Source organism: Chionomys nivalis, chromosome 6 (assembly GCF_950005125.1).
Source record: "Chionomys nivalis chromosome 6, mChiNiv1.1, whole genome shotgun sequence".
NCBI classification, from domain to species: domain Eukaryota; kingdom Metazoa; phylum Chordata; class Mammalia; order Rodentia; family Cricetidae; genus Chionomys; species Chionomys nivalis.
In genome coordinates this window covers 102,271,284-102,299,011 of record NC_080091.1, presented here as the reverse complement: position 1 = coordinate 102,299,011, position 27,728 = coordinate 102,271,284, and the positions used below count along the sequence as shown (strand labels likewise).

Genomic DNA, 27,728 nt, shown 5'->3' with positions numbered 1-27,728 from the left:
GTAGTGTTCCTGCTGGGCAGTCATTCTGTCCATGTTGACCCAGCTAAAACAGAAAGCTGAACTGTCTAAACCATCCACTTACCAGACGACCGGCCTCACATGGTAGCATATACCTATAATTCTACCAGGAATTCAGGGCCAGCCTTGGCTACATATCAAATTTAAGCCAACTTGGGCTACATGAAACCCTTCTCCCTTCCGCCTCTGAAACAAATCCACACATTCTTTCATCTATGAGATACATTTTTCCACTTTTTAAAGGAGACAGAGCATATCTGTTTACCACAGATGAGGTACCAAAAGAGCAAAGAAACTAATTCCATTCCGTCCTGCTTTATGAACCAGTGAGTTCGTTGGTGTTACTGCCAGGATGTGGTGATATTTTGTTTGTGATCTAACAAATAAACCTTGCCTGAGGATCAGAGGGTGGAGCTAGCCAGAACTAATTAGCCTTAGAGACCAGGCAGCCTTGCCACACACCTTTAATCCCAGCACTCAAAAGGCAGACAGATTTCTGTGAGTTCAAGGTCACCCTGGGCTAACACTAGATTGATCCAGTGTAGTGGCTCACACCTTTAATCCTATTACTTGGGAGTCTCACACCTTTAATCCTAGTACTTGGGAGTCTCACACCTTTAATCCCAGCACTAGGGAGGTGGAGACAGGAGGGATATGGCTGGGTGGAGAGGAATATAAGGTGGGAGAGACAGGAGCTCATAGCATTCAGTCTGAGGATCCAGCAGAGGTAAGAACTAGTGGCTGGCTGCTCTGCTTCTCTGATCTTTTAGCATTAACCCCTATGTCTAACTCCAGGTTTTTATTATTAAGAACAGTTGGAATTCATGCTATACTGTGTCATGCTCACAGGATAGCATTTCTGCCGTTATTCTCATCTTCTGGCTCCTGTACTCTTTCCACCCTTCTTCCATGCTGTCTAAGAGTTAGAGGGCTGGTATGGGCATCCTGTTTAGGGTTAGCACTCAAGTGTCGCATTTGTGAAGCAGAGCTTGCTCTTTGTGGTGGTTGAAATAATTCTTAGGTGGTAAACAACACTCCAGACATGGGTTCTCTCTGGAGAGGGGCTTATTTGGGGTCTTAGGGGTTAGGACATGTAAGAACAGCTAACCCAGACTTGGAGTTAAGATACAGGAGGTAACTAAAAAGCTGCCTTGAAGCTGCCCCCAACACCCTTTATATATGTGTCACCAAATGGTCCCCAAACTTAATGGTTGAGTGTGATTTAGGTTGGGGATGTAACCAGAAACCTTACACACCCATTAATTAGTCCTTCCTCCTGAGTTTTACCTCAGCTAAAATCCTGCCAGGTATAGAGTGTACAAGTATTAGGATTAAATGCACGCACTGTGGCCTGTGTGGTAGTGCATACATGTAAGCCTGGCTTTGGAAGGTAGAAACAGGAAGACTGGGAGCTTAAGGAGAAAGCCTCAGCTACATAGTCAGTTTGAAGCCAGCCTGGGCTACACGAGACCCTGTCTGAAAATACAAACCAAAAGGTATGCCGGCACGGCTTTAGTAGTTTCTTTCCTTCCTCCTCCAGTTCCTGTTCTCTACAAGGGAGTCATGATCACACTAACAGAGCTAAAGTACTTAGCAGATGCCCAGTCAACCTATCACATCCTGAAGCCATGGTGGGACGTCTTCTGGTATTACCTCACCCTCATCATGCTGCTGGTGGCCGTGCTGGCTGGCGCGCTGCAGCTAACCCAGAGCAGGGTCCTATGTTGTCTTCCCTGCAAGGTGGAGTTCGACAACCACTGTGCCGTGCCTTGGGACCTCCTGAAAGCCAGCGAGAACGCGTCCTCTAACTCGGGCATGCCGCTGGCCCTGCCGCTGCGCATCCAGAATGACCTCCACCGGCAGCAGTACTCCTACATCGACGCCGTCTGCTACGAGAAGCAGCTCCACTGGTTCGCCAAGTTCTTTCCCTACCTGGTGCTTCTGCACACGCTCATCTTCGCAGCCTGCAGCAACTTTTGGCTCCACTACCCCAGCACCAGCTCCAGGTTGGAGCACTTCGTGGCCATCCTTCACAAGTGCTTCGATTCCCCGTGGACCACACGTGCCCTGTCGGAGACCGTAGCCGAACAGTCAGTGAGGCCCCTGAAACACTCCAAGTCCAAAACCTTGCTCTCAACCTCAGGGGGTTCTGCCGACGTTGATGCCAGCAAGCAGTCATCACCCCACCCACAGCCAGGCTTGGAGTCACCGGGCATAGAAAGTCCGACTTCCAGCGTCCTGGACAAGAAGGAGGGTGAACAGGCCAAAGCCATCTTTGAGAAAGTGAAGAGGTTCCGTCTGCACGTGGAACAGAGGGACATCATTTATCGGGTGTACCTGAAGCAGATAATCGTCAAAGTCATCTTGTTTGTCCTCATTATAAGTTACGTTCCATACTTTTTAAGCTGTATAACTCTTGAAATCGACTGTTTGATCGATGTGCAGGCGTTCACAGGCTATAAGCGCTACCAGTGTGTCTATTCCTTGGCGGAAATCTTTAAGGTCCTGGCTTCGTTTTATGTCGTTTTGGTGATCCTTTACGGCCTGACCTCCTCCTATAGCTTGTGGTGGATGCTGAGGAGCTCTTTGAAGCAGTATTCCTTTGAGGCACTCAGAGAGAAAAGCAACTACAGTGACATCCCCGACGTCAAGAATGACTTTGCCTTCATCCTGCATCTGGCCGACCAGTACGACCCTCTGTACTCGAAACGCTTCTCCATCTTCCTGTCAGAGGTCAGTGAGAACAAGCTGAAGCAGATCAACCTCAACAACGAGTGGACCGTCGAGAAACTGAAAAGCAAGCTCGTGAAAAACTCCCAGGACAAGGTGGAGCTGCATCTCTTCATGCTCAGCGGCCTTCCCGATAACGTCTTTGAGTTAACAGAGATGGAGGTGCTGAGCCTGGAACTCATCCCTGAGGTCAAGCTGCCGGCCACCGTCTCTCAGCTTGTCAATCTCAGGGAACTTCACATATACCATTCATCCCTGGTCGTCGACCATCCTGCCCTGACCTTCCTTGAGGAGAACTTGAAAATCCTCCGCCTGAAATTTACCGAAATGGGCAAGATCCCCCGCTGGGTGTTCCACCTGAAGAACCTCAAGGAACTGTACCTGTCAGGCTGCGTTCTCCCAGAGCACGTGAGCACCACGCAGCTGGAGGGCTTTCAGGACTTGAAGAACCTGAGGACCCTCTACCTGAAGAGCAGCCTGTCCCGCATCCCCCACGTGGTGACGGACCTGCTGCCCTCCTTGCAGAAGCTGTCCCTTGATAACGACGGAAGCAAACTGGTTGTTCTGAACAACTTGAAGAAGATGGTCCACCTGAAAAGCCTGGAGCTCCTCAGCTGCGATCTTGAACGCATTCCACACTCCATTTTCAGCCTGAACAACCTGCATGAGCTGGACCTGAAGGAAAACAACCTGAAGACGGTGGAGGAGATCATCAGCTTCCAGCACCTTCCCAGCCTTTCCTGCTTGAAGCTCTGGCATAACAACATCGCTTACATCCCTGCCCAGATTGGGGCGCTGTCCAACCTCGAGCAGCTCTTCCTGGGTCACAATAACATCGAGAGCCTGCCCTTGCAGCTCTTCCTATGCACCAAACTGCACTACTTGGATCTAAGCTATAACCATCTGACCTTCATTCCAGAGGAGATCCAGTACCTGACCAACCTGCAGTACTTTGCCGTGACCAACAACAACGTGAGTAAATTTGTCCTTGCTTATGCCGAGCTTGCCGTGTGCGTCATGGGGAAAATCAATGGACGGGGGCCTGTACTAAGCATGCTCCCGGCACAGCCTCCTTGCCTGTGGTCTTGATAAATTACCAAAGCCCTGGGTATTAGCATGGAGATTCTGTGAACACGTAGGCATTGGCACAGTTCCTAACCCATAATAGTTGCTCAACAAATGTTCTCTGTATTCTCTGTACAGACATCACAGTTAAAGCACTTAAATTCACTGATTAGTGATGGTCGAGCTGACTTGTGTTTGCTTGAGTACTTAAAAAGCTTGGTAAATTTTTCATTTTACCAAGAATAGCCTTTTTAAACGGATGGAATTATGAATTATTCATAAATTCTTTTTGTTATGCTGTAAGAAAAAAAAAACTTGCCATCTGCACATACATCTAAAAAGACAATTTGAAATGAAAGGCCTGGCTCCGTAATGCGACACTAGGGCCTCTTTTTCTAGCTTCCATACTTTAAAATGCACCATCATTTGCAACAGTTAAGGAAAATGGAACTTCACAGAAACAAGAAAAAAGCGAGTAGCTTCCTGGGCTAAACTATGAAGTAGGACAAAGGCGAGAAACTCTTGCTAGTCTGATAGGCCAAAGGATGAGGGTAATGTATACGTGAGAGAGAAGAGTCAAAGCGCAGTTCTCCAGAGAACAGCCTGGCCTCTCCGAGCTGCTCTCTCCCAACGCGTCCCAAAATATGTTTCTCCTACACTTATATTTGGACAGCATGAATATTAAAAAGATGCCAGAAAATGGAGATGAGAAGGAAGCTCATGTTACTTTTTTAGAATGCTGAGACTCATACATAAAAGAAGTATGCCCGGCCCATGGCAAATGAGAAATCCCTCAACTTGAGGGTTTAAAATCAAAATAGGACCAATTTGGACCAGTGATATATATGAGAATTACCTGAAGAGCCTGTTAAAATACACATTCCAGGACAGCTCTCTGCCAGTAAGTACACACAGACACAAACGCGTACACACACAGACTCGCACACACAGACACACAAGCATGCACACAGGCACACAGACACACACAGGCACATAAAGTTTCAGACTGAGTAGGTCCAGTGGAAGACACCCTAGTTGGTATCTCTGAAGTTTCTGGATGCTGATGCTGACCTGGTGCCCAAATAGAAAATCACAAATCTAAAGGTTTATCTTCAGTGTTATCTTACTATGATATTGAGCGGTAAACTAGTTTGGGTTTCATTTTTCCATTGTTACAACTAGAGTAAGTCGTGTGAACAATTGTTTGGGAAAGCACTGATTCTATTTGTCACCACACAAGTGTTGGGACTGTTTAGCTGGCCATGCCTTACTTAGATGAACAAGTGAAACTTTTTGGCAGGTAAACCTAAAGAAACCTTAAGACCATTGATGCTTCTTTTGAAGGTAGAATTGTAGCAGGCTTTCTTGGACCACCAGCCCCAATAATGACACAGAGACTTACTATTAGTTACGAAAGCTCGGCCTTAGTTTGGGCTTGTCCCACCAGCTCTTACAACTCATTTTAACCTGTTTCCCTTCATCTACATTGCCTCAGCGCTTTTCACCTTTTTTCCTTATTTATTGCTTATTCCATGGCTGGCTGGCCCCTGGCATCTCCCTCTCTTTCTCCTTTCTTCTTGCTCTGCCCACCAGCCCCATATATCCCTCTACTGCCTTGCTATTGGTTGTTCAGCTTTTTATTAGACCAATCAGGTACCTTTGGTAGGCAAGATAAAACAAATGCAATACATCTTCACATAGTTAAACAGATACAGCGTAAAAAAATGTGATACATCTTTATATACTTAGACAAATGCAGCATAAACAAATGTGATACATCTTTATATACTTAGACAAATGCAGCATAAACAAATGTAACACACCTTTGCCTAATTAAACATTTATAATCAGATGGCAGTTGGGTAGAAAAAAACCACACATGGTTTTGTTTTTTGTTTTTTTTTTAATTAAAAAAGTTACAGCTTTTCAACAGCTGGTTATGCTTTTCAAGACATGATTAGGCAAATTAAGACCCTTAGTCCCTTTGATGACAAGTTTTTTTTAACTTGATGACTGTATCTGAAAGAGAAGTCAGACAAGTGCTACCATGAGTACGGGAAGATAGGTTAGGCCAAACACATGTCATGGCCAAGTAGAATCATATGTCCTTGTGCGCCTTGTCTCGGACACCTGAGCATCTCAGAGTGAACAGGACACCTAGAAATAAGTAGGAGCACTCTCCCTGGAGTGCGGTCAAAGAAAAGATCCTGAGGTAGCCAGAGAGAAGGAAAGTTCCAGGAAAGTGGGTCCCCTTCGATCCCCCCGCCACACTGCCATGTCATGGATGTGCATGCAGGAACCCTAGTTAAAGGCAGTAGGTCACAACAGAGAGATAGTACGAGGGCTCAGCAGCTACAGGCGCTTGCCACCAAGCCTGAAAACCTGAGTTTGAGCCCCAGAGCCCACGTGGTGGAAGGAAAGATGCAGACTTCCTACAAGTTGTTGTCTGATCACCACACTGTGTGTCTTACATGCACCCACTCGCATAAATACACACAATCAATCAATGGTACAGAAGTAGGGGACTTAGAAAAGGTGGTTCAGTGGGAAGTGAAGAGGTTAAAGAGGATAATGGGCGGGACTTTCATCAGAGAAGAGTGTGTGTTTGAAATCATGAAAGGATAAATACTTTAAAAAAATATTGTTTTAAAAAAGAAATTCCCCACTGATGGAGCAGTGTGACCTGGCAGTGGACAGTCATGGGGAGGCAGAGAGAATATTCTTCTTTATTAGCGTTCAAGGTTTTGAACAAATCTTGTTGTCGACAGCCACAAGTGTGAGAACAGAACAGCCAAGATAAGATTTCTCATCTGGTCATACAGTCTCAAGAGACTGGATGTGCATTTGACATGAAAAAGGAGCTGACATATGCCGAATCTGTCCAGGCTTCTTATCAGCCAGTCAGTGCGGTCGTTGTTAAAGAAACTTGGAGATTCATGTTTCATGTGGAGATGCAGGTATCTAGGTACTATCTAATCTTGAAGTTCTCGTGGTTCTGAAAGGGAAGCTAAAATATTTATGAAAATGATAAGCATTCATAATGCATGCATAAATATGTATTGTAAATATAAATAAGATACCAGTTAGGGTAACAAGTATCTCATAGTAGCACTGGAAAATTAAGTCTGCAAAACGAAACCTGGCAGACAGTCAAGAATAAAAGTAAGGCAGACTTCAGGGAAGAGACCAGAGCCGAGATAAAGCTCAGAGGAACACTGCTGACAGCACTCTCACGTCCATGCTGGGCCTGGGCACCATCGGACACTACTACACAGAGGTCCCCTGTCATTGTCCTTTCCCTGTGACAGCCTCAGTTCCAAGCCCAAATGTGAGCATCTAATTCTCTCTTCCAGAATGCCCCATTCTCAAGATGCAGGAGACCTAGAGACACGAGAATCTGGTAGTGGTGTGTTCACCGAGATTTCTGTCCTTCCTGGTCCCACAGTCAGTCCCAAAGAAATACACAGATGATGTGGGAGTGATTTTTTTTAATCTGTTGTTTTTATTGGTTAATTAATAAAGAAACTGCCTAGCCCATTTGATAGGCCAATCCTTAGGTGGGTGGAGTAAACAGAACAGAATGCTGGGAGAAAGAAGCCGAGTCAGTGAGTCGCCATGATTCTCCCACTCCAGACAGAGGCAGGTTAAGATCTTTCCTGGTAAGCCACCTCGTGGGGCTACACAAAATATCAAAAATGGGTTAGATCAATATGTAAGAGCTAGCCAATAAGAGGTTAAAACTAATGGGCCAAGCAGTGTTCAAAAGAATACAGTTTCTGTGTAATTATTTCGGGTATAAAGCTAGCCGTGCGGGAGCCGGATAGCAGGAAGTGGCCTGCTGCCGCTCCTTCAACACACAGAGGTCTATATTAATTGTAAACTGACTGGCCTATTAGCTCGGGCTTCTTATTAACTCTTATAACTTATATTAGTCTATAATTCTTGTCTGTGTTAGCCACGTGGCTTGGTACCCTTTTTGGCAAGGCAATCACATCTTGGCTTGCTCTGTGTCTGGCTTCCTCTGTCTCTGGGTGACAAGAATCTTTCCTTTGCTCCACCTCTGCTTCCTGCCTGGTCGCCCCACCTATACTTCCTGCCTGGCTACTGGCCAATCAGCGTTTATTTAAAATACAAGTGACAGGGTGTAGACCATTGTCCCACAGCAGTTTTGCTTCCCCCAAAGCCATGAATAGAGTCCTCAAATCAGGGCAGTCCTCAGGGGACCAGTGTTCATGGCAGAGCCCTCAGCACAGAAGGCAGTAGGGTTCCCATAGAAAACATCCATAGTTTCTCTTTGAATCGTGTTTTCACCGTGCCTTTAATGTGTGAACACACACTTGCTTCTCCAAGAGGAGATTGGATTTGACATGTGTTTGAGCAAGATATTTTTCTCTTAGGAACTTGTGGGAAGATGAAACTCCCCTTAATAACTAATATAAAAATATAAAAGTCATGTATGGTTCAGCCTAAAGAGGTGTATTCAAAGAATTATGTATAGTTTTATGGAACTGCTTTTGAAAATAGGATCTCATGTGCTCTAGATTTACACCACTAAGGTGACCATGAGCCCTCCCTGCCTCTGTGTCGTGCTGGGATTACAAACACACACTACCATACCCCATTTATGCCCAGCTAGAGATCAAACCCAGGGCTTCATACATGCTAGACAAGCACCCCAACACCCAAATCACGTCCCCAGCCCCAGAATCATCCATAAAGTGTACTGTTCCAAATGCATTTGGTGTTATGAACTGAAAGGTAAATATTTTTTTTAATGTAAATAGTTTAGTTCAGGATAGAATTAGTAGATTAAGTAGGTTAAGTTAGGATGCTGCACCTCAGCTAGGCCCTGGTCTGGACAGAGAGAGCCCTTTAGATAACCACCAGTTCTAACCACAGTGGTGCAGAATCAGAGGATCTGGTAACCCCTGGCGTGGGCCTAGCCCCAGAGACTCTGTCCACCTCTTGGGCAGTCCATCCCCTACCGAGGACACAAATCCAGAACTGTGGAAGAAGAGTGGGGACCTAGTGGCACAGACAGGAGAGTGGCAAGGGCAGTTGCTTCCGGAGAGCACCTAGGGGAAAAGTGGTCTAGCTGAGTAGTTGGTGGCCATGTGGAGTTGGAGGCAGAAGTGGACTCTGGGGTTCCCGGCTGAGCATGCCTATGTAAGACTCAACATCTGAGTGACGAGGAGTGGCTTTCAAAGCAGCTCCCTGTGTGCCTTTCTATTCCGCCTGCCTTTTTCAATATTGAATCCACATAGGGAATGATTTACATCTGTGCCTGAGAAAAGTGCAATAAGCGTGCATATTTTCCTTTGCTTATTAGTTTTAGTGTGAGAGTGATCAATACTGAGCTTTGGTCATAGAAATGGTGAACTTTAGATCTATTTTCAAGGGTAAACAGGGCTGAAAGGGGAGGGGACTTGTGGAAGAGGGAAGTTACAATTGAGCATTTTTAATGCAACTTTGCAATTTTGGATTTCTTTGGAAAGAATCCTTTGGAGGAGAGCTGGTTCGGTAGGTTTGCATTAGGCCATCAGAGAATGCTCTAACGGCCCCTTAGTGCCCTTCATCCAGACCCAACACAGGTGAACTTTCTAGTCCATGGATGCCCCTCCCTCCCAAGGCTCCCGGGTGGAGCGATGGGTTGAGGGGGGATGGTATATTCTCAGCATCTTCCTTGGAGGTCTCATGCTGAATCTATTTCATTGCCCATGCAAAGACCCCGTTCATCATGCAGGGAGCTCTCAGCTGGGGCTGCTCCTCAGTTGACCCCTTTGCCGGCTATTTACCATATTTAACTTCACCTGAGTGTTACGTATGTCCTTTCATGGATATGAGGGCGTAGGAAGAAGGGCAGCAACCCAGGAGTGTGTGTCTGTGGAGATGTGAAGTGGATGTGCTTATATTACCCATTTGATCCATCTCTGCCCTGTAGAATATGGCGTATAAAATGTGAAGGCTCGTTCTCTAAGCATAGCAATATAGGAAATAGCCTTGCCTGCCGCTCTCAGGAGGCCCTGGGTGTTGCTCACTGATTAGCGTGGCATGATCTTTATGAGGGCTCTGGAGAGTAATTTATTTCTGATCCAGTACTGAGTAATTACCATTCTCCTGGGTTTATTGGCTTGTTTTCTTTAATCTGAGAAATGCTGAATGTGTAAGTACTTTCTCTTTAAGGATCATGTTGAGTGTTCAGAACCAGGTTGGTTGTCCACCCACACTCGAGAGTGTAGATACTCAGGGGCCATAGTTGCCTTGGCTACACATACCCACGCTGTCCTTTCTCTTTTGCCTGCCCCTCAGATTTACAGCCAATGTGATAACTTTCCCTGTGGACCTGCAGGCATGTTTTTGAAGAAAGGTAACTGTAATGGAAGGACGTGAATTACTATCGGAGCCAGTCAAAACCGGTTTCACCTGCTTCCTTTCTCCTTGTAGATCGAGATGCTGCCAGACGGGCTGTTCCAGTGCAAGAAGCTCCAGTGTCTGCTTCTGGGGAGAAACAGCCTGACGGACCTGTCCCCTCTAGTGGGGGAGCTGTCCAACCTCACCCACCTAGAGCTCATCGGAAACTACCTGGAGACTCTGCCTCCGGAACTGGAAGGCTGCCAGTCCCTGAAACGGAGCTGTCTGATTGTCGAGGACAGTTTGCTCAACACCCTCCCGCTCCCTGTGACAGAACGTTTGCAGACGTGCTTAGATAAATGTTGACCTAGGGATCAGACCCACGGCGAAAGCGCTTTTCAAGTGAGGCCCCAGGGCTTAAAGGTAAATGATCTCTCCTGAGTTATGAAGATGAAAATTGGCTGATGGTTATGACACACCATAACCAAAAATCTTACCAAATTACCCAGTGTCTAAAGCAAGTGGGGAAAAGATGCCAACACTGGAGTGTGGGGAATAACTGACCTTTAAATTATTGAAGATATTGTAAGAAAAAGTATACACTGAGGTGGACTGAGAGGCATGCGATTAGGGAAGCTTTCCCTTTCCAGTCTGTCTTCAGGACTGTGTTTTTCCTTTCTCCCCTGTCAGCCCGTTCTTATTCGCACACTTGTTTTCCTGGCTTTCTAGTTTTGATATTTATCTCCAAACCCATAAAGACTCATCAGCGTCAATGTCCTTCATCAAGTATGCTCACCATTGGCTTTGATTTATAGTCTTCCATTTGTTAGCAGGGTGTGTGTGCTTTGCTTACTCCCCACTTCCTTTCTCATTTGCTGGAATCTTCTGGTTTTCCCCGAACATCCCTGGGAGAATGCTCACATTGGCACTTAACTACAACAGGAGCCAGGGTTCTGAGGACGTGTGACCCTCTGAGCAGCCTAGAAATTAACGGGTTCTCAAAATTGTCTTCTTGTCTGTCATCCAAGCCTTTTTAAAATATGTTAAGCATTTTTATATGAAGTGTAACATATTTTCTACTGTATGATCTCAGATCTCCATCTCTGAGGATACTTTATAAGGTACAGTGAGCATGTGTGTCTCTATAAGAATTTCCTGATTCTGGATTTGAGCCGATTATAATTCTCATGTTTGTATGCATTCTGCTCTCAAAAGGTTTTGTACCCTGCAACTAGTTACTTTTGGATGACAAAAGCCTTGTTTTTCCCTCCTAAAGTCTCTGAGGGGTTTCCCTGGGAGAGGACAGCTGCATCTTCTACCTCTCCTTGGTGTTGTGCAATCAACCATACGGGTACGCATCTCAGTTACTTACAAACTGCTGGAGGGGAGAGGGCAAGATCTGGACTGGAAAGCACTCTGTAGAATAAAGCTGCAGGGTGTCCCTGCGTCTACACAGTCTCCCGGTGTGATTATGGTGGAAGCTGTCTATTCTCCGCCTAACTGAGCTCATTGACCTGGCGTCCATGCCTCTTAACTCCTGAGATAAATCTTGCTCCTTTTGACTGAGAACTTTGTGTCTGGTCCTTTATTATCGTGCACATCACTGAATAAATAAAGCGGACTGGCTCGCTTTGGAGAAATGAACACCGCAGTCTGTTTTTCTCTGTTGGGTCTGGACATTATGAACCCACCTCTCTTTGGACATTCACTAAGTAACCCATTAACTGCATCTACACAAAACTGGGAAACACTATGGGCCAGGAATCTTCTAAACACGGAACTGTGCCGTGTAGTTTTCCTCTTGATTTGTTCGAAATGCCTCTTCTCTTAGCTACCACATATGCCTGACATTCAGAGAAAAGAATTGCACAGAGGAAACTCGAGTAGGGTTAGATACAAAGAATAGATAGAAGGCCCAAAAGCTGCCTAACGCACTATGGTTGGCAAGGAACAGACTAAAAAATAGACAAATAGACATTTTTAACAAAGCTTGCCTTCTTTAGAACGGCCAAGCTGAGAGTCTCAGGGAACCGGGCATGACAAGGGCAGCTCTCTCTAGGACCCCACAGACTGGTCCTGGTATAGCCAGGGTTTTCTTATTTTTACTTTTTGAAAAAATGAGTTGATGATAAATATTCTGCTGTAGAATCATCACATGGACCAATTCCAAAGTTAGCTGGAATTTTCTGAAGTTTTGAACATAAATGTTTTATGTGAGGGAGGTTTCAGTATTGTCAACCATATTTCATATGAAAAAGAAATCCTACCCTCTTCGTAGAAAAGAAATTCAAAACACAGTTCAGATTTTCTAACCTTTACCTGACAAGAGAGAACATCCCCATGCCTTGCTTACCAGTGCAAGCATGCCTACCTCCTCAGAGAAATTCCCTGGGGGAATCAAACATGAGGCACAAGTCCTTCTCCCACACTAGGCTGTACTGCTGGAAACCATATAGCTCTTGATACCACCGTTCTGAGGTGTCTTTTGAATTTGATGCTTAGGCAACAACATTGAAGTAGCTTTTCAAGCTAACACACACTAAGACAATGAACAAGCCTCCCATCCGACTGATGGAGATCTGTGTTAGCTCTGGCTTCGCGGCCCTGTGTTGAGAGTCACTTCATACCTAAGAGAATCGTAAATGAAGAAAATGAAATCTCCAAATTATCGCGAGACTTTCCAAAACCCAAACATCAAGGATGAACAGCAAAATTTTGGCTTATAGTATGATGGTGTGGGCTCATGTCACTTGCATCCACACACCAGTACAGACAGACATACATCTCATGTTTGCAAATTTCACTTAGGTTAGTCTAAGAATAGTAACTTTTTAAAAATTCATTACTTTAATCATGAAGTATTCACTTTCCTTCATTATGGTATTTAAAACCAAACACTACCTTGGTTTGCAAAGGCGCGTGTGTTCCCCCAAGTTGGAGCCTTTCCGTCACCTAGGTCAGGGTGGGTCTCTGCGGCATATTGATGCTGCATTTTCATTTAATCTCTTGTGTGTCACCATATTTCTCTGTTACTGAAAAATAGGTTGAATCAGGGTACATGAAAACCTTGGGGTCTCAGTTATGTGGCAAGCTCTACTTGGTCTGCTTCAGTGTGCTAATATGGCTTATGTATATAACGTTATTCCTTGATGGTGAAATGGTTCTGCTCATGTTTTATAATTCAGATGTCATGTTTAATTAAAATATTACATTAATATTGATGAGTTCATTAAAATTAGCCAAACCCTTTTTTCTGTAGACTTGACATGATTTCCCTGTATTTTCAGTAAAATGACCTTCCCGTCTTTATATTTGGTTCTTGCTGGTCCATCCACACACAGTGCGTTCGTCTTCACCACCTCACTGTATAGAAGCCGTGTATTTGTGCGGTAGCAATTGCAGCAACATCAAGCATGCTCAGTCCTTCGTTCCTGCTGTAAGAATCCAGCTTCTGGTCACTTTGGTTTCATTGATGACATACTGCATTGGAATCTGTATTAGTTTCTGGAGAATGAAAAATTAATTATAGAGAGAAAGGAAGAGTTATTTTGCATCCTGGAGGGGAAAATGCATAAATTTAGACAGTGTAAACAAGCAACTCCTGCAGAATGTCCTGGGTGTGGCTGTGGCTGTCTTTACCTGTGTGATGTGCTGAGCCAGGGGAAGGCTGCAGAAGGTCCCCTTCCTGTCTCTTACCCTCAGCTTCAACGTCCAGGGACAAGTCTACTATGTACCTTTTGCAATGGACTTCATAAACTATAATCTCTTCAGCTTTTTTTTAAAAAAAAGTATGCACAATTTCATCGACATGGAAGTATTAACACAGATTATATGAGTCAAAGTACTGAGTTGAGATGACTTCTCGTCGAACTTAATTTCATGCAAGTTTTGAATCTAACACAAAATACACCATAGCTGAGAAAAATGATTTTGAATGCCTTCTGCATGCTCATCATTTCAACAGACCTGGTGCAGTTTTAAAAATACACGAGGTATAGCGTTAGAATGGGTGTCGCCTGTGCTTGTATCTGCCATGTGTCAGTATTATAACACTGCACAGTAAGACCTACAATTCTGTGCTCCGTTCTAATAAACAATGGACCGATCTCGAGTGGAGATTCTTTTGTTGGCGTCCAGTGAAGGCTAGCATTTGTTACTTTATCTTTGCCATATATTCAGGAATGTATATCTGGGTTTTGTTTCTAGAATGAATTACTAGAAAATGTAAAATTGTGTTCAATGTTTTTGGCTCCATTCTGTAGATCTGGGTAAAATCTGCTGTTTTTAAAGTATCTTTTGTGTAAAAAGATTCGATTTTTATAATAAATGGCAAATAAATGATTCAGTGGAAACCAAGCAGCCTCCGTTTTGCCCGTTTTTCCGTTGGTGCTCAGCATCCAGCGGTCATCTCTCACTTCTCATGCGGTGTGCTGTTGTGTACTAACAGTGGATTTCACATTTACAGGCAAATTTCAGTGGCTGGGTTTTCTGGGTGTGCAGCAATGGGTGCAGAATAGCCAGCCTTGGACTGGGGGTGAGTTAGCAGTGGCGTGTGCAGGAGATGAGAGTAAGTGCACTGTGCCCATCTGAGGTGACTGTGCAAACCATACCGCTCCCACCTTCCCCCCAGAAGTTCCAGGGACTCAGAAACCAGCCCTGCCTCCCGCCTTTCCTGCTGGCACTTGTTCCTTCATGCGCTGCTAACACCAGTGTACCCGATAAATGAACTCTAAGTAACTGTTAAACGGTTCTCAGCAGGCTTAGCAAAGGGAGAGAAAACCGAGTACGAGACAAAATAGGCATGGGATAATTTGATGTTTGGAATCAAATACTTTCTTAAAAGGGCTGGGAAAAGGCTGAGCAGGTAAAAACACTGCTGCTATCCAAGCATGAGAGCCTAGGTGTGGGTTCCCAGCATCCAAGGAAAGCCCCGTCTGTAATCCCGTGCTCCTACAGCTAGATGGGAGGGGCAGCAGGAGAATGCCCAGAAGTTCACCTGACGTGGACACCTGAGGACCTCTGACCTTCACACTCTAGTGAGTGCCCCTACGCGTATGCGCACACAGACATGCGATGATAAAGTCTTACTCTGTTAACAGGAGTGCACTCACACCTATTAGGAAGCTGGCAGAGGAACTCATCTTTGTCAGAAGAAGTGAATCCTGAACCACAATACAAACTAAAGTAGCCGGGGTCATATACAACCTCCAGCCTTGGGCTCCCCTAAATGTGTAGAAATGGGAAACGCATCATGGTTTCCAAGGCTTCCCTGGCCTTCTGGGAAGTGCTTAGGTGAGTCAGGGCGAGCAGCTCTGGGAGCCTGTGGACCCTGGGGCTTCTTCACTCCAGTGTCTGCTTCCCCCTTTCAAGATGGCACCTCGAGAATGTGGTGAGCATCCTGACCGGGGAAGGGAGGCTGTGTGGGCTACTCTGTGGCTGGATTTGTGTCTCTGGAGCTGCAACTTCTATGCAGTTTTTGTTTCCTTCCTTGGACTCCGCTCAGTGGCTCCTGCTTCTACAAGTAGCCACAAGCCCTGAAAAGGATCAGAAAAACAGCCATTTTGATGTGTAATCTTTTAAAATTCAGTTCCCATCTGCTCGGTGCTGCCTCGTCCTTGACCCTTAACGCATAGCTTTTCTGTCTTTGACACAGATTCTATAAAGTCTGCACTGAGGTTTTCTAAGTAATTAATACTCAAGCAAGCTTGAGCCCCTTGTTGAAGGCTCAGCAGGAATCATTTTTTTACTCTCTACCTCCCCCTGCTGCTGAGTAGATGGTAAGGCAGAAGCTCTCTATAGTCAGTGTGTCTCCAGGTTCTTCATTGGAGGAACATGTTCATGTCGTCCTTACCTAACAGAGAAAACAGACTCCATGCTTTCTGTGAACCCCAAACCTCCCGAGACGGCTCCATTTCCTCACTCTTCACTTCAAAGCCCTCTTCTTTCAAGCTTGTCCCATGCTCTAAGCCCTCCTGGTAATTTCTAGAAGTTGCCAATTAAATGGCATCTCAGACTTAGATTCCCTAAGCGTCCCTACAATCTCTCAGTCTGTACAATTATCTGGGTCAGTCTTCTTACCTGGAGGGTAAGGGCCTCAACGCCACGTGCGTAAAACGCCTATGAGGTTATGAAGCAGCCCGAGCTAGAGATCAGCTACTGGAGGCTAATTTCTTGCCTGGTGTGGCCTTTTAACAATTACCTGCTCAGGTCTCAGTTATTTGGCTCCATGCAGGGCCTCCCAGTGTGAGCGCTGTGGGTGATTCAGAATTTGACACCCGCCAGGGTGGTGGCGCACACCTTTAATCCCAGCTCTTGGGAGGCAGAGGCAGGCAGATCTCTGTGAGTTCGAGGCCAGACTGGTCTACAGAGCTACTGCCAAGGCTCCAATGCTACAGAGAAACCCTGTCTGGGGTGGGGGGTGGGGACTGTAACACCCAATTAAAAACATAAACAAAAAACTTTGGTTTGAATAGTCAACCTAGACTTGGTAAAGATGGGAAAACTGGTTTTCTGTTAATAAAAATCATGATGTCTACTGCCCTCTCATACGAATCTGCAGGAGAAACCAGAATCCTGCTGGGGACGCCACATCTCAGCCTCCTGTCACCCCTTCTCAACTGTCAGTCAGCCCAGGCCTCGTGGGTAGGCTGCTTGTGGCCCTACCGCCAACCCCTTCACCTTCTTGGCTCACTCGTGCTTCTCCCCAGACCACACTCCCTCCAGCAACACCTCTCCCCTCCCCTCACAGCCTCATCCGGCCCGTGTGCCAAGCTCACATGGACTTACCCATCACTTCATCCCATCACCAGGAATACTAAGTAGATATTGGTCCAAAGAAGACACTTTGGTTTATACTCCGCAACATTAATATTTTCAACATTCTCTCTTCCTCCATAACTGAAAGAATAAGATTTACTCAGTATAATCCGGTGACCTATGGGATTGCAGTCAGAAAATGGAGTTAACTGGCCCCATATTCCCAATTATCCTAATGACATTTCACCCTCGGGCAGATTAGCAACTCTAGGCACCTATCCAAAGGTACTAATGTCTAGTTCAGCGTGACCTGGCACACGGTACCTGGTCCTGGGCCACGACTACTTCGTTCTCGGCGGGAGTTAGCAAGCAACAAATTAAAAGGCAATTTTGCTTTCAAATCCCTCGCAGGTGTGAGACAGCCAAGTAGAAAGGCTTTCCTCCCGGAATTGCTCAATTGCACCACTAGGGGGGATCAAACGCTGCTTCTATGAAAGGAGTCTTTTCCCCCAGAAAAATGATTTGGCTTCACAGCCCTGCCTTGCTATGGCCATAGTAGTGCACAGAGTACTGAGACCCTTTGAAAGACAGCAGTTGCCGCTCCCTCTTCTGAGTCAATCAAGCAGGCCTGTTCACAACCTTTATTGAACAGTTGCTTCGTGCGAGGGAAAAGCTCAGAGGTCTCTCCGATTTCTGTGTCCTAGTTCCTGTCTCCTGAGTCGGTGTCACCCTTATCATCTAATCTAGTCCTGCAGACAGAGCTTACCGGCGAGAAAGCACCACGGAGGGAGAAAACAGCCCTCCCTCCGCTGACGGAGCAGTATGGCACCTCCCCCACGGCCTAGAGAGAGCGCCTGCTCTGCTGTGCGGGGAAACACTGGGCCTCGCGTCTGTAAAAACTCAGATTAGCAGCCGCGTTTGCTGCCTCGCTGAGTCCAAAGTAACAAGCTGCAGCCTTCCCGTTGGGAGCCCACCTTTATGGGAACCCCTTGCTGCACACAGGGCATTGCTGACTGCAGGCTCTTGTTCCCATTCCATACACAAACATCTCTCCAATGGGAGCCATTCCTGAAAATGGCCGAGTACCTCCCGTGGGCTTTAGGAATGCGGTTGATGCTTAAAGCCTAAGTAGGCAGGAACTCCATTTTATAGGTGAAAAATAGGTTCAGGCAACTTGACTGCCATATCGAACTGTATGTTAGATTATACAGAAAGTAGGTACCACCGCTGGGTTTTGAGCTAGAGACCAAAACTTGCACCAGATCTCTACCGGTTACACACACTAACACTGCAGAGTTCACATGTCTAAGGAGTATGGGGGTTTGGAGTACTACACAGCCCTTTCTAATATGAGGGGCTGAAATGAATATTCTGAGAAAGGAGATGCAAGTGTCTGCCAGTATCCCCACACAGCTCTAAATGGGATGCAAGTGCCTGCAAGTACATCCGCCCAGCTCTAAACACATCTTAGTAGAAATATGCCATCCAAGTGACTGTTTTTAGACTGCATATATTTAAGCATGCATAGCTTTTGTTGCAGCACCTTCCCCCGAGCTGCTCTCATTAGAGGGACAGGAGATCCACTGGGCTGTGTAGCCTATGGCCCCTATCTATTGAAAAGTTGTTTCCATTGTGGTCTTGCTTCCAGCTGCTGAGGGAGCTCCCAGTTTGGATTTTATTGTAGACAAAGTTACAGATTTAGCAAGCTCTGATTTATTATAGGAAAATGCTGGCAGGCATCTCAGACTTGCAAAATGAATTCCTCACACAGTTCTGCTACACTACCCCTCTGTTGTGGATTTAGCTCCTTGGAGCATGAGGAGGAGGGGCGAGCTACACCATCCTTATTGAATTCATCCCTTGTTCCAGATAAGAAGCTGTGGTCTGAGCTGTAAGCCTAGCTCTGCCCCTGGCTGACTGCACGGCTGAGCACAGAGAAAGGCAGGCCCAAGCTCTCCTGTCCACTGCCGTACAGGCCTGGCTCTCTTGGCTCTCCTTGTGTTCTTCAGATTGCTTGCCCTCTGAGACATCATGCACGTGAAACCTCCACAAATCAAGTATCTCAGCTGCCTCCAAGGCTCGCTCACACTGACGGACTGCCTGCCATTCTAGGGCCCCCACCCACATGCACTGAGATCTGCTAATGGAAAGATGACATCCTGTGGCTCAGTCATACAAACTGTCTTCCTCCTTGAGAAGGAACCTGGCCCTTCCTTTCCCTTTACTCCCTCTTTGGTAACGGCGGGTGTCTGAGAAGAGTTGAAAGATTTTGCAAAGCTGGAAATGAGTTCAATGGCTGCTTGGGTGTTGGTGTCAGGTACTCAAGATAGGCACTGGTGAGCCAACAGCTGGCGGACCTGGAGAAAAGGAACCAACTGGGGAACCTGACTGTGCTGAGGATGGTGAGGGAAGATAACGGTATCAGCGCTCACAAGCCCGTCATCTCCAGCGTGCTGTGTCCCTGGCAGCACGCCCAGGGTAATGTCTGACCTCTGCGACCTCGCGGGCTGGTGGGTCCTCTGTTGCCTGAGTTACCAGCTGATGCTCATCTCTTGGTCGTCACACAATGCTGGGTGAGTGGGCCGTGTCGATGAGGGATAGGACTGAGTCATTATCTTCAGCACGCATGTCACTCGTTTCTTTTTTCGGCTTTTGAAATGATTCACTTTCCTGACACATGAACAGAACTCTTCGCTAAAGAATCATCATTCTTCATCATAAGTGAGTGTGGAACTGTCTTCAAAGGCTGTTCTGTGGGGCAGCCCCATCAGAGAGCCAGGCACACAGTAAAGAGAAGCTGTTTAAAATGGATAGGAGCATGGTCAGCTGGCACAACACTGGCAAAGTGTCCGTTCTCTGGAAGTCCTGAGCTTGTGCGGGTACAGGAGACCTTAGAGTTGCTCTGCCCCTCCCCAGCTTTACCATGGAAAGTGGAAGATGTCCGGCATGCAGCCCAGGGTCCTCCCAGAAGATCCCCGCAGCTTGGGGTTCTCGGGTTTTGTTCTCAAGCTCTAAGCATAGGTGTCTACTTCACCACATGGCAAAACAACTGTAGGCTGGGAACACTGCAAAGGATTGGCTTCTGACTGGGTGGGGTTCATACTGTCCCCTGACTGGCTCCTAGGGGTAAGCTATGCACTGTCAGACTTTCTGCTATGCAGAGGGCTTCCTGCAGGGGGCACTGTGCACAACCTCTGTGCTCCCGTGCCCAAGCCAGGACTGACTTCACTGCACCTAGAGGAAGCTAAGACCTCTGTCTTCAGTGGGGCTGGGCTGTCCTGTGGTCCAGCAATGGTTAAAATCATTGTCAACTTAATGACCTTGAGAATGACCTGGGAGGTGGGCCTCTGGGCATGCCCGTGGAGAATAATCTTTATTAGGCTAATAAAGATATAACCACTGTGGATGATGACACTATTCCTTGGGCTGAGATCCTCGGCTGTATAGAAAGAGAAAAATGCGCTGAACATGAGTGTCCATTGCTTTCTTCATGACTGTAGGCCAGCTGCTCCAAGCTCCTGTTGCCATGACAAATGGCCCCTGATACTGTGAGCCAAGATAAGCCCTTGCTCCTTGAATTGCTTCTGTAAGGGTAACATTATCACAGCAACTCAGGGAGAAACTCAGATGGACAGCCTGGAGGATACTTGTCTCTGCTGGGTTAGAGTCCTGTTTCCACCAATTATTCTTGTTTCTTTGTCTCCTCCTTGGTTCCTCTTTTAGAGATATAAATGCCTTTCTACAATGATCTAGTCCCTGCCGCTCTCCCAGGGCTGCCTTAGGTAGTGAGCGTGCAGCTGGCCCTTTACACACTCAGGAAGTGTTCGTCCTCCTGAGTGAAGTGTGACTCCAGCATGCCACTAGCCCTCTCAGGACCTCCGTTTCCTCTTCTATAAAAGGCGACGTGAACCACATATCCCTAAGGCTGTGTCAGCACTGCAGTGATTACCTGTAGCATACAAACGGGCTTCCTAACATGGGAATCAGCTGAACTGGGGAGACAGTTCAGAGGGTAAGGCACTGCCCCCTGGGGATTACAAACCCCCTGATCCCTGAAACCCAAGTAAAGGTGGAAGGAGAGAATCAACTCCACGGAGTTGTTCTCCAACCTCCACATGTGAGCTGTGGTAAGCATGCTTGCACATACATCGCATAACATACAGACACATGTACACATAACAGTGGATGTGTGCATTTTCCCTGAAGAACCTTTTCATGGGCTGCCATCATGACCCCAAAAGCTGTGTGATGATTACAGGCCTGATTATTCTTCCCTAGTGAGTATTTCAAACATGCCCACACAGTCCAGCATAACGTTTCTGAGTTCACTGTGAATTTCTTTTCATCTGAATAGTCTACTTGAGTGATGACCACGTTCCCACTTTCTCCCCATGGTCCATGCAGTTCTGAGTGTGACCAAATACCAGCCTTGCACAAGACTGCACCATTGCTTCTCGCCCCTGCCCCACCTACACAGCTGTCAATCAGACACATGGGGGATGCTCTCTGGCTTCAAGCTAGATCTCAGGGTAGAAGACACCCGAAAAGGACTAGGTCCAGGATGACCTCTGAGATGCAGGGTTCCCAGCCCTGCCACTATATAACATCCTGGTTTCTTGGGTTTTTAAAAGAATTCAATCTGCATGATAACTCCTTTGATGTGACTTTTATTTGACAGGCTCTGCCTGGTGCCATTTCTCTGCAACATTCAGAAGAAGATACAATCTCTCTGAGTCAGCTACATAGAGTGGACCTCTCCAAGCATAAACATCTGTCCTCCATCTGCAGGGCCTTGGGAAACAAGACTTGTGTTGAGTGCTGTGTAGAGCATCCGTACTTGGAAAGAGCAAGAGTTTCTTTCTTTTTACTAAAATCCTGATAAATGTCAAACAAGATCTTTTCATCTTGCATATCATTTTCCAAAGAGCACCCCCAAAGGCCACTTGGCAGCGTGGTTTAATGAGAACACGAGCTCCACAGCAGTCAAACGTTCAGTGTATCATGTGCCATCTGTGTAATCGTATAGTTATCTAACCCTGATAATTCTTGAATATGTAAAGCAAAGAAAATGCTGGCACCTTCCCTAAGAGAATATTCTCTTGAAGACCAGCATTGAGCTCTCATTGTTCCGCTGTTGATGTTTCTGCTGTTGATATGAGAGGCACATGGCCAGGTCCCTGGTGTAGGTATGAGAACACAGGATTGGGGATCAGATCCCTGTGGTGTGCATCCCACTGCTGCCATTTAGCGTAGGATGCTGGGAGGGACACACACTTCTCAGTTCAGCTGGAAAACAGAGGTAGGTGTCTCAGATGTCATCATGAGGCTCAAGGAAGACGGTTGCTGGGGATTTCGTTGGTCAATTCGAACTCTACAGATGTATTATCGGTTATCCTCTGTGTTATAAACCATGTATTTGTGTCCTGTAACACGATTAATAAAAGTCCAGAGACAGAAATTGGGGTTCAACCTCAAGGTCAGAAAAGCAAAACAGCCAGCTACTGACTCTTACCTTTACCTCCTTCCGAAATGGCGATCCTGCCTCCAGGAATCTCAGAATGAGACTGTGCCTGAGAGCTGTTCCTCCCGTTTTATATTCCTCTCTAATGCTGGGATAAAAGGCGTGCACCACTACCACCTGGCTTCTATGGCAAACTAGTGTGGCTACTGGATTAAAGGTGTGTGTCACCACTGCCTGATCTGTAACGCTGATCAGTGTAGCTGTTTTACTCTCTGAACTTCAGGAAAGCTTTATTTGCTAAAATACAAATGAAATATCACTACAGTGTCCCCCGGAAATTCCTATGTTAAAATTCTAACTCAAATGTTAAGGTACTAAAAGGCAGGGCTTTTGAGGGAGGTTAGTTAAGCTTGGAACAGTCAGGAGGAGCCCATGGCTGGAAACCAGGGCCCTGGTTCAGCAGTGACTGACAGCCCTCTCTTTCTGAAGCCAGCTGTCCACTACACGGAAAGAACTGAATGTGGCACCTCAAGTCTGCACTCCCCAGCCTCCGGCGTGGTCAGAAGCAGACATCTGTTCTCTAAGCCCCCTGATTGCAGCTCTTGTTACGAAACCCTAACTGACTGAGAGACTGAGACATGGAGTCACAACCCTCGCTGAAAAACACATCTGATTTTTTTTAATTCAAGAATTTTCATTTACAGTAATTGTTGTGTTGAACTCAACTGATTGCAACTAATTACCGCTCAGTCACAGCAGAGGGCACACTGATGGACTGAGGACCAGCTGAGCATCTGCCTTCCCGGAACTCTGTCATCACTGCGAGCTTGTCTTCCATACAGCCTCTACAGACATCTAAAATGCATGCTGGTCAAAAGCCTGTGTGTCTGCAGAGTGTGGCTCTCCCAGAGTTGGATTTGAGTCAACAAATGCTGGTTTTCCTGATTGACCTCCCTTCCAAAAGCCTTCAACCAGGACCCCACTCTCCGACTGCTTGGTCACTTCTGCCCTTTCCTCATGTCACCAGCCAGGCTTTAAGTGAATCCTACCTCCTCAGTTGTCCAGCTGTGTCATCCTTAGCAAGCCACAGAAACATTTGACAGGTCATCTTTCTCAGGGCAAGACCAAGGAATAGCCCCCAATGAGTTACCCAACACCAAGTGGTCACCCTGAAAACATACACACAAAAGTAACAAATATAAGGACTAAACGGGTTGTACACATACACACACACTAATATAAGTACATGGTCTTCTCTATGCCATTAGTCAAGGGTACCCCCTTTTCTATCTATAATAATAATATATAGCAATAATAACAATAGTATAGCATTTGGATATATACGCAATATAATTTTTGGAGAAAAGGCCTCACCACGTAGCCCTGGCTGTCCTGGAACTTACTCTGTAGAGCAGGCTGGCCTTAAACTCACAGAGATCCACCTGCTTCTGCCTCCTGATTGCTAGGATTAACATGCCTAGCTTGCTTTTTATACTGTATGGCCAGTACCATGACTTTCCTTGATCTTCCTTTTTCCTTTAAGAAATAGACATTTTTTAAAGGGTCTGGTCAACCTGGATTCATTGTAGGACACATACCGTGGTTCTGAAAAGGATCCTGCCACACACCTAGAGGTGGTGAAAGCTACACAAAGAGCCTATATGAGCAGACAGCTCTGCTGGAAGACAGGCCTTCTCCCACTGAGTTAGATAGCATCCCTCCTTGTATGCAACCACACTGCTACTGACGTCATTAGGGTCAAAGCCAGGAGCCTGGTGGTCCTAGCAAACTGGGCTTAGCCATCCAACCTCAGTAAGAGAACTAAAGAGATAAATAATAGTGAAAATCAGAAGAGATGTATTCAATGCGGCCATGCTGGGGAGAGGGACAAGGAATGACATCATAGCTCCCTCTTTGGGGTCCTTAATAGGCTTAAATAGAGGGAAAGTAGCGTGTGTATAATTTAACAGTCCAGTCTAGATTCAGTTCCACTCATCAGTGACTGAGAACTGTCTCAGCCCCAGTCCCTCCTATACCATGGCCTGAAAAGTTGACAGGAGTGTATAAAATTTCTTTCCAAGCTTCCCCTCCTGGCTGACACCAGGCCCCAGACTTCTCCTTGCCCAGCATGAGATTTAGAGGGAAATTCCAGTTTCTGGGGTCCACTATTGCAATAGTCTGACGGGCAGAGAGAGGCCACAGGGCCTCTGCAGAGGATCTTCAGTCCAGGACAGCTCCAGCTCTCTATGCAGCACACCCCAGGTCCCAGGGTGACCAGGAGAGGATTTGCCTCCTCTGCCTTCCGTGTGGAAACATTTCATTTCATACACTTGTATTTTTGCTTTTATTTTATCTGTATGGATTTTTCCTGCATGTGTGTCTGTGCACCGTGTTCATACAGAAATCCCACGGATTAGAACATGGGCCTGAGGACTTCTTTGTCCTGGTCACTCCAATCTCCGGCTGGTGCAGAAAGGGACACTTGAGATCTGATGGGAGGTGGCAGGCTAGTGTGTCACAGGGAGTCACCTACCATGATCCAGATGAAAACCCTGCTAGAGTGTACTGAGCTGGAGCAGAAACAGCAAGCCCAGCAGGGTCGCTAGCAGGTCCTGAGATCAGGGACCATGGTCTGAAGACATCTACCCGAGCGTTCCTCCTAAGACCGGCTTTCATGTTTGTTTTCAGCTGTAATTTTCTGGATAATGAAAGTACCATCTGTCTATCTCTCTAGGTTCCCATACAAACCGGGAAACCAAAACGCCAGATGATTGCAACAGATTTCTGCTTGTTTTCACGAGAAAACAACTGCCACGAACCCTCGGGAAAAGAAGGGAAAGTGTGTTCTCTGGTTAATGCCTTCACTCTGTCTGCAAGCAGGTCCCACAGCTGCTCAACATTTCAACTCAAGTGAAATAGCACCCTGCTGGTGGCCAGGTGAGACCTCAGAGGTCAGTAAGCCCCCCTGCCCAGGACACTGAGTACTGTACTCCAATGTTCCTGCGTTAAGTCCCTGGCCAATCACACTAGTTTGGGGTTCCCGCCTAGCAACTAGAAGACACACACTGATGCAGAATGCAGCCTCATTGGCCAGTGTGCTTCAACAGGATCCAGTCATGGTCTCTATCATCTGGAGGGTCGGGGACATTCCCCTAGAATTCTTTCTGTGTCTTGTTGGGCTATCTACAACTAGACAGAGCTAAGTTGGGGTGGGGAGACCATTTAATAAAACCCAGTGGCATCTGACCTGGGTGACTGTACCCAGGATGCTTCTTGGTGCTGGTGAGGCTGCTAACACCTGCCCACGACTAGCACCAAGAAGCCTGAAGAGAGAGTGGGGAGGAGGAGGGATGTCAGTGTGGTGGTGGTGGGAAGCTGGACTACTGGAAGACTGTTTCACGGCTGGCTTTAGTTGAATGTATGATTACTTTTCTTCTTGTTGTGATCAAATGCCTGACAGAAGCAACTTAAGGGAAGAGGGTGAAGATTCAAGAGGGTGTCGGCTGTCATCATGGAGGGGAACTGATGGTAGAGCTCATCATGGTGGGAAAGTTCGTCATGGGGAAGTTTATTATAGAAGAATCCATGATGACAGAGCTCCTCATGCAGCAGGGTAGGGCTGGATGGAACTCATTTCTCCATAGCTTAGGAAGCAAAGAGAGAGTAATGCCAGCACTTAAATGTCTCTCTCTCTCTCTGCCTCTCTCTCTCTCGTGTGTGTGTGTGTGTGTATGTGTGTGTTGGTACCCAAATGAGAAGCAGTCTAATAAGTATAGTGAGCAAGAAATAAACACACATACACACATTCACACTCACACACACCTACCCATATAACATACACACACCTACATGCACATGCCACATACACACCTACAAACATGCCACACACACACACACACACACACACACACACACACTGCAAACAGAGCCCACAATTCCAAATCTCCACAGTGTGCCCATTGCCTGTCCTAGAAAGAATGCTCAGATAACAGTGTGGCAAAGGTCACCCGTGTGGTCTTTTGCCAAAATCAACCATGGCTGTGACTCCATGGAAATGAGAACATAGATTGCAATGCATCTGAAGTGCCATGCTCTGGCCTAGTCCAAACATTCTGACTCCTCTAGTCTGCAATGACTCACAAGCAGGATGTCTTCACAGGAGGCCACAGCAACAAAGTCCGTGTGATCATGTGAGAGGAGACAGCTGTGGTCCCACAGAGGCCTTGGGTAGTCAGGTCCCTTTGTCGTTTTATCACCTTCTAGGGATCCCAGCAATTAGAGCTTAGGCTTGACTCTGTTCCATTTCCAGTTCGACTCTGACACTTAGCTTCCCGGAGTTGGCACAAACGCCCCTGCCTCCGGAGATGAAGAGACAACAGCACCATCAGATTGTCCTCCTCTCATATGAAGCCACAGGAAGTCTCCCGAGGCCTGCAGGCCACCACACTTCAGCCCAACTGGGATCGGCGAGGTTACCATGACCCCCTTGTATTCAGCAAGTCACTGGGGTGATTCACCCAATCCAAAGCTTTTTTAAAGGACACGCTTCAAGAGGAACCAAACAGACATATAAGGCAAGAGGACAGCGAACTCCACACGTCACCCCAGGGGTCTCGGGGAGCAACACCCCCCCCATGATGAAAAGATACACACAAATCCCAACAAAGAGTGGGTGTTAGCTCTGAGTAGTTTGTGTCAGGAGAGAGTTGGGGTGGAAACAAGACACGGAGAATATGAGCTATCAATATGCTAGTAATACTAGTAATACTAGCTACCAGTAATGTTAGCTGGTAGTTATTAGCAGAACTGTCAATCAAGTCTCTGGAAGGCAGAGCAGCAGGAAATCTGATTCACTGATGTTTCCTTTACCATAGCTTCCACTGCCACTGTGGAAGTCATGTGACTTCCATTCCACTCTACTAGCAATAGAGACAGGCAAGGAGAGCCTCGTGGTAATATATACACTACTAGAAATGGGTTAATTTAAGCTGCAAGAGCTAGTTAATAATAAACCTGAACCAATAGGCCAGTTTTCAATAAATATTAATTTAAGCCTTGGAGTGGTGATTTGGGAACTGACAGGTGGGAGAGAAACCTCTGATTACAAAGAGGAGTCTGGTAGGTCCGAGCAAGTGAGCCCAAGCACCCATCCCCAACGTCTTAGCTAATGTGCAAGGGGAAATAGGAAGAGAGACTGTTTAAAGTAGCAGCTCATCACTAACGATTAAACAGTGTAGACCGGTGCTCACTACACCGCATGTATTGCCTGTACCCTGGGAAAGGTGGCTTGTTCTCATGTGTCTAATTTGTCCCTAGCAGCACAGAGTCTGTGTTCACCAGCCCGAGA

The 27,728-nt window shown here is 46.5% G+C and overlaps 1 protein-coding gene across 5 annotated transcripts in view; it reads left to right on the top strand.

Moving 5' to 3' along the window:
- The window catches only part of Lrrc8b (leucine rich repeat containing 8 VRAC subunit B), a 62,135-nt gene extending 47,615 nt beyond the window's left edge, over positions 1–14,520 (top strand). For all 5 annotated transcript variants that reach the window (XM_057772100.1, XM_057772104.1, XM_057772103.1 and 2 more), the window contains 2 exons: positions 1,559–3,720; positions 10,258–14,520. In XM_057772100.1, the coding sequence (XP_057628083.1) occupies positions 1,582–3,720; positions 10,258–10,530 (2,412 nt within the window). In that variant the 5' untranslated portion in view covers positions 1,559–1,581 and the 3' untranslated portion in view covers positions 10,531–14,520. The remainder of the gene's footprint in view (positions 1–1,558; positions 3,721–10,257) is intronic.
- The last annotated feature ends 13,208 nt before the right edge of the window (positions 14,521–27,728 follow it).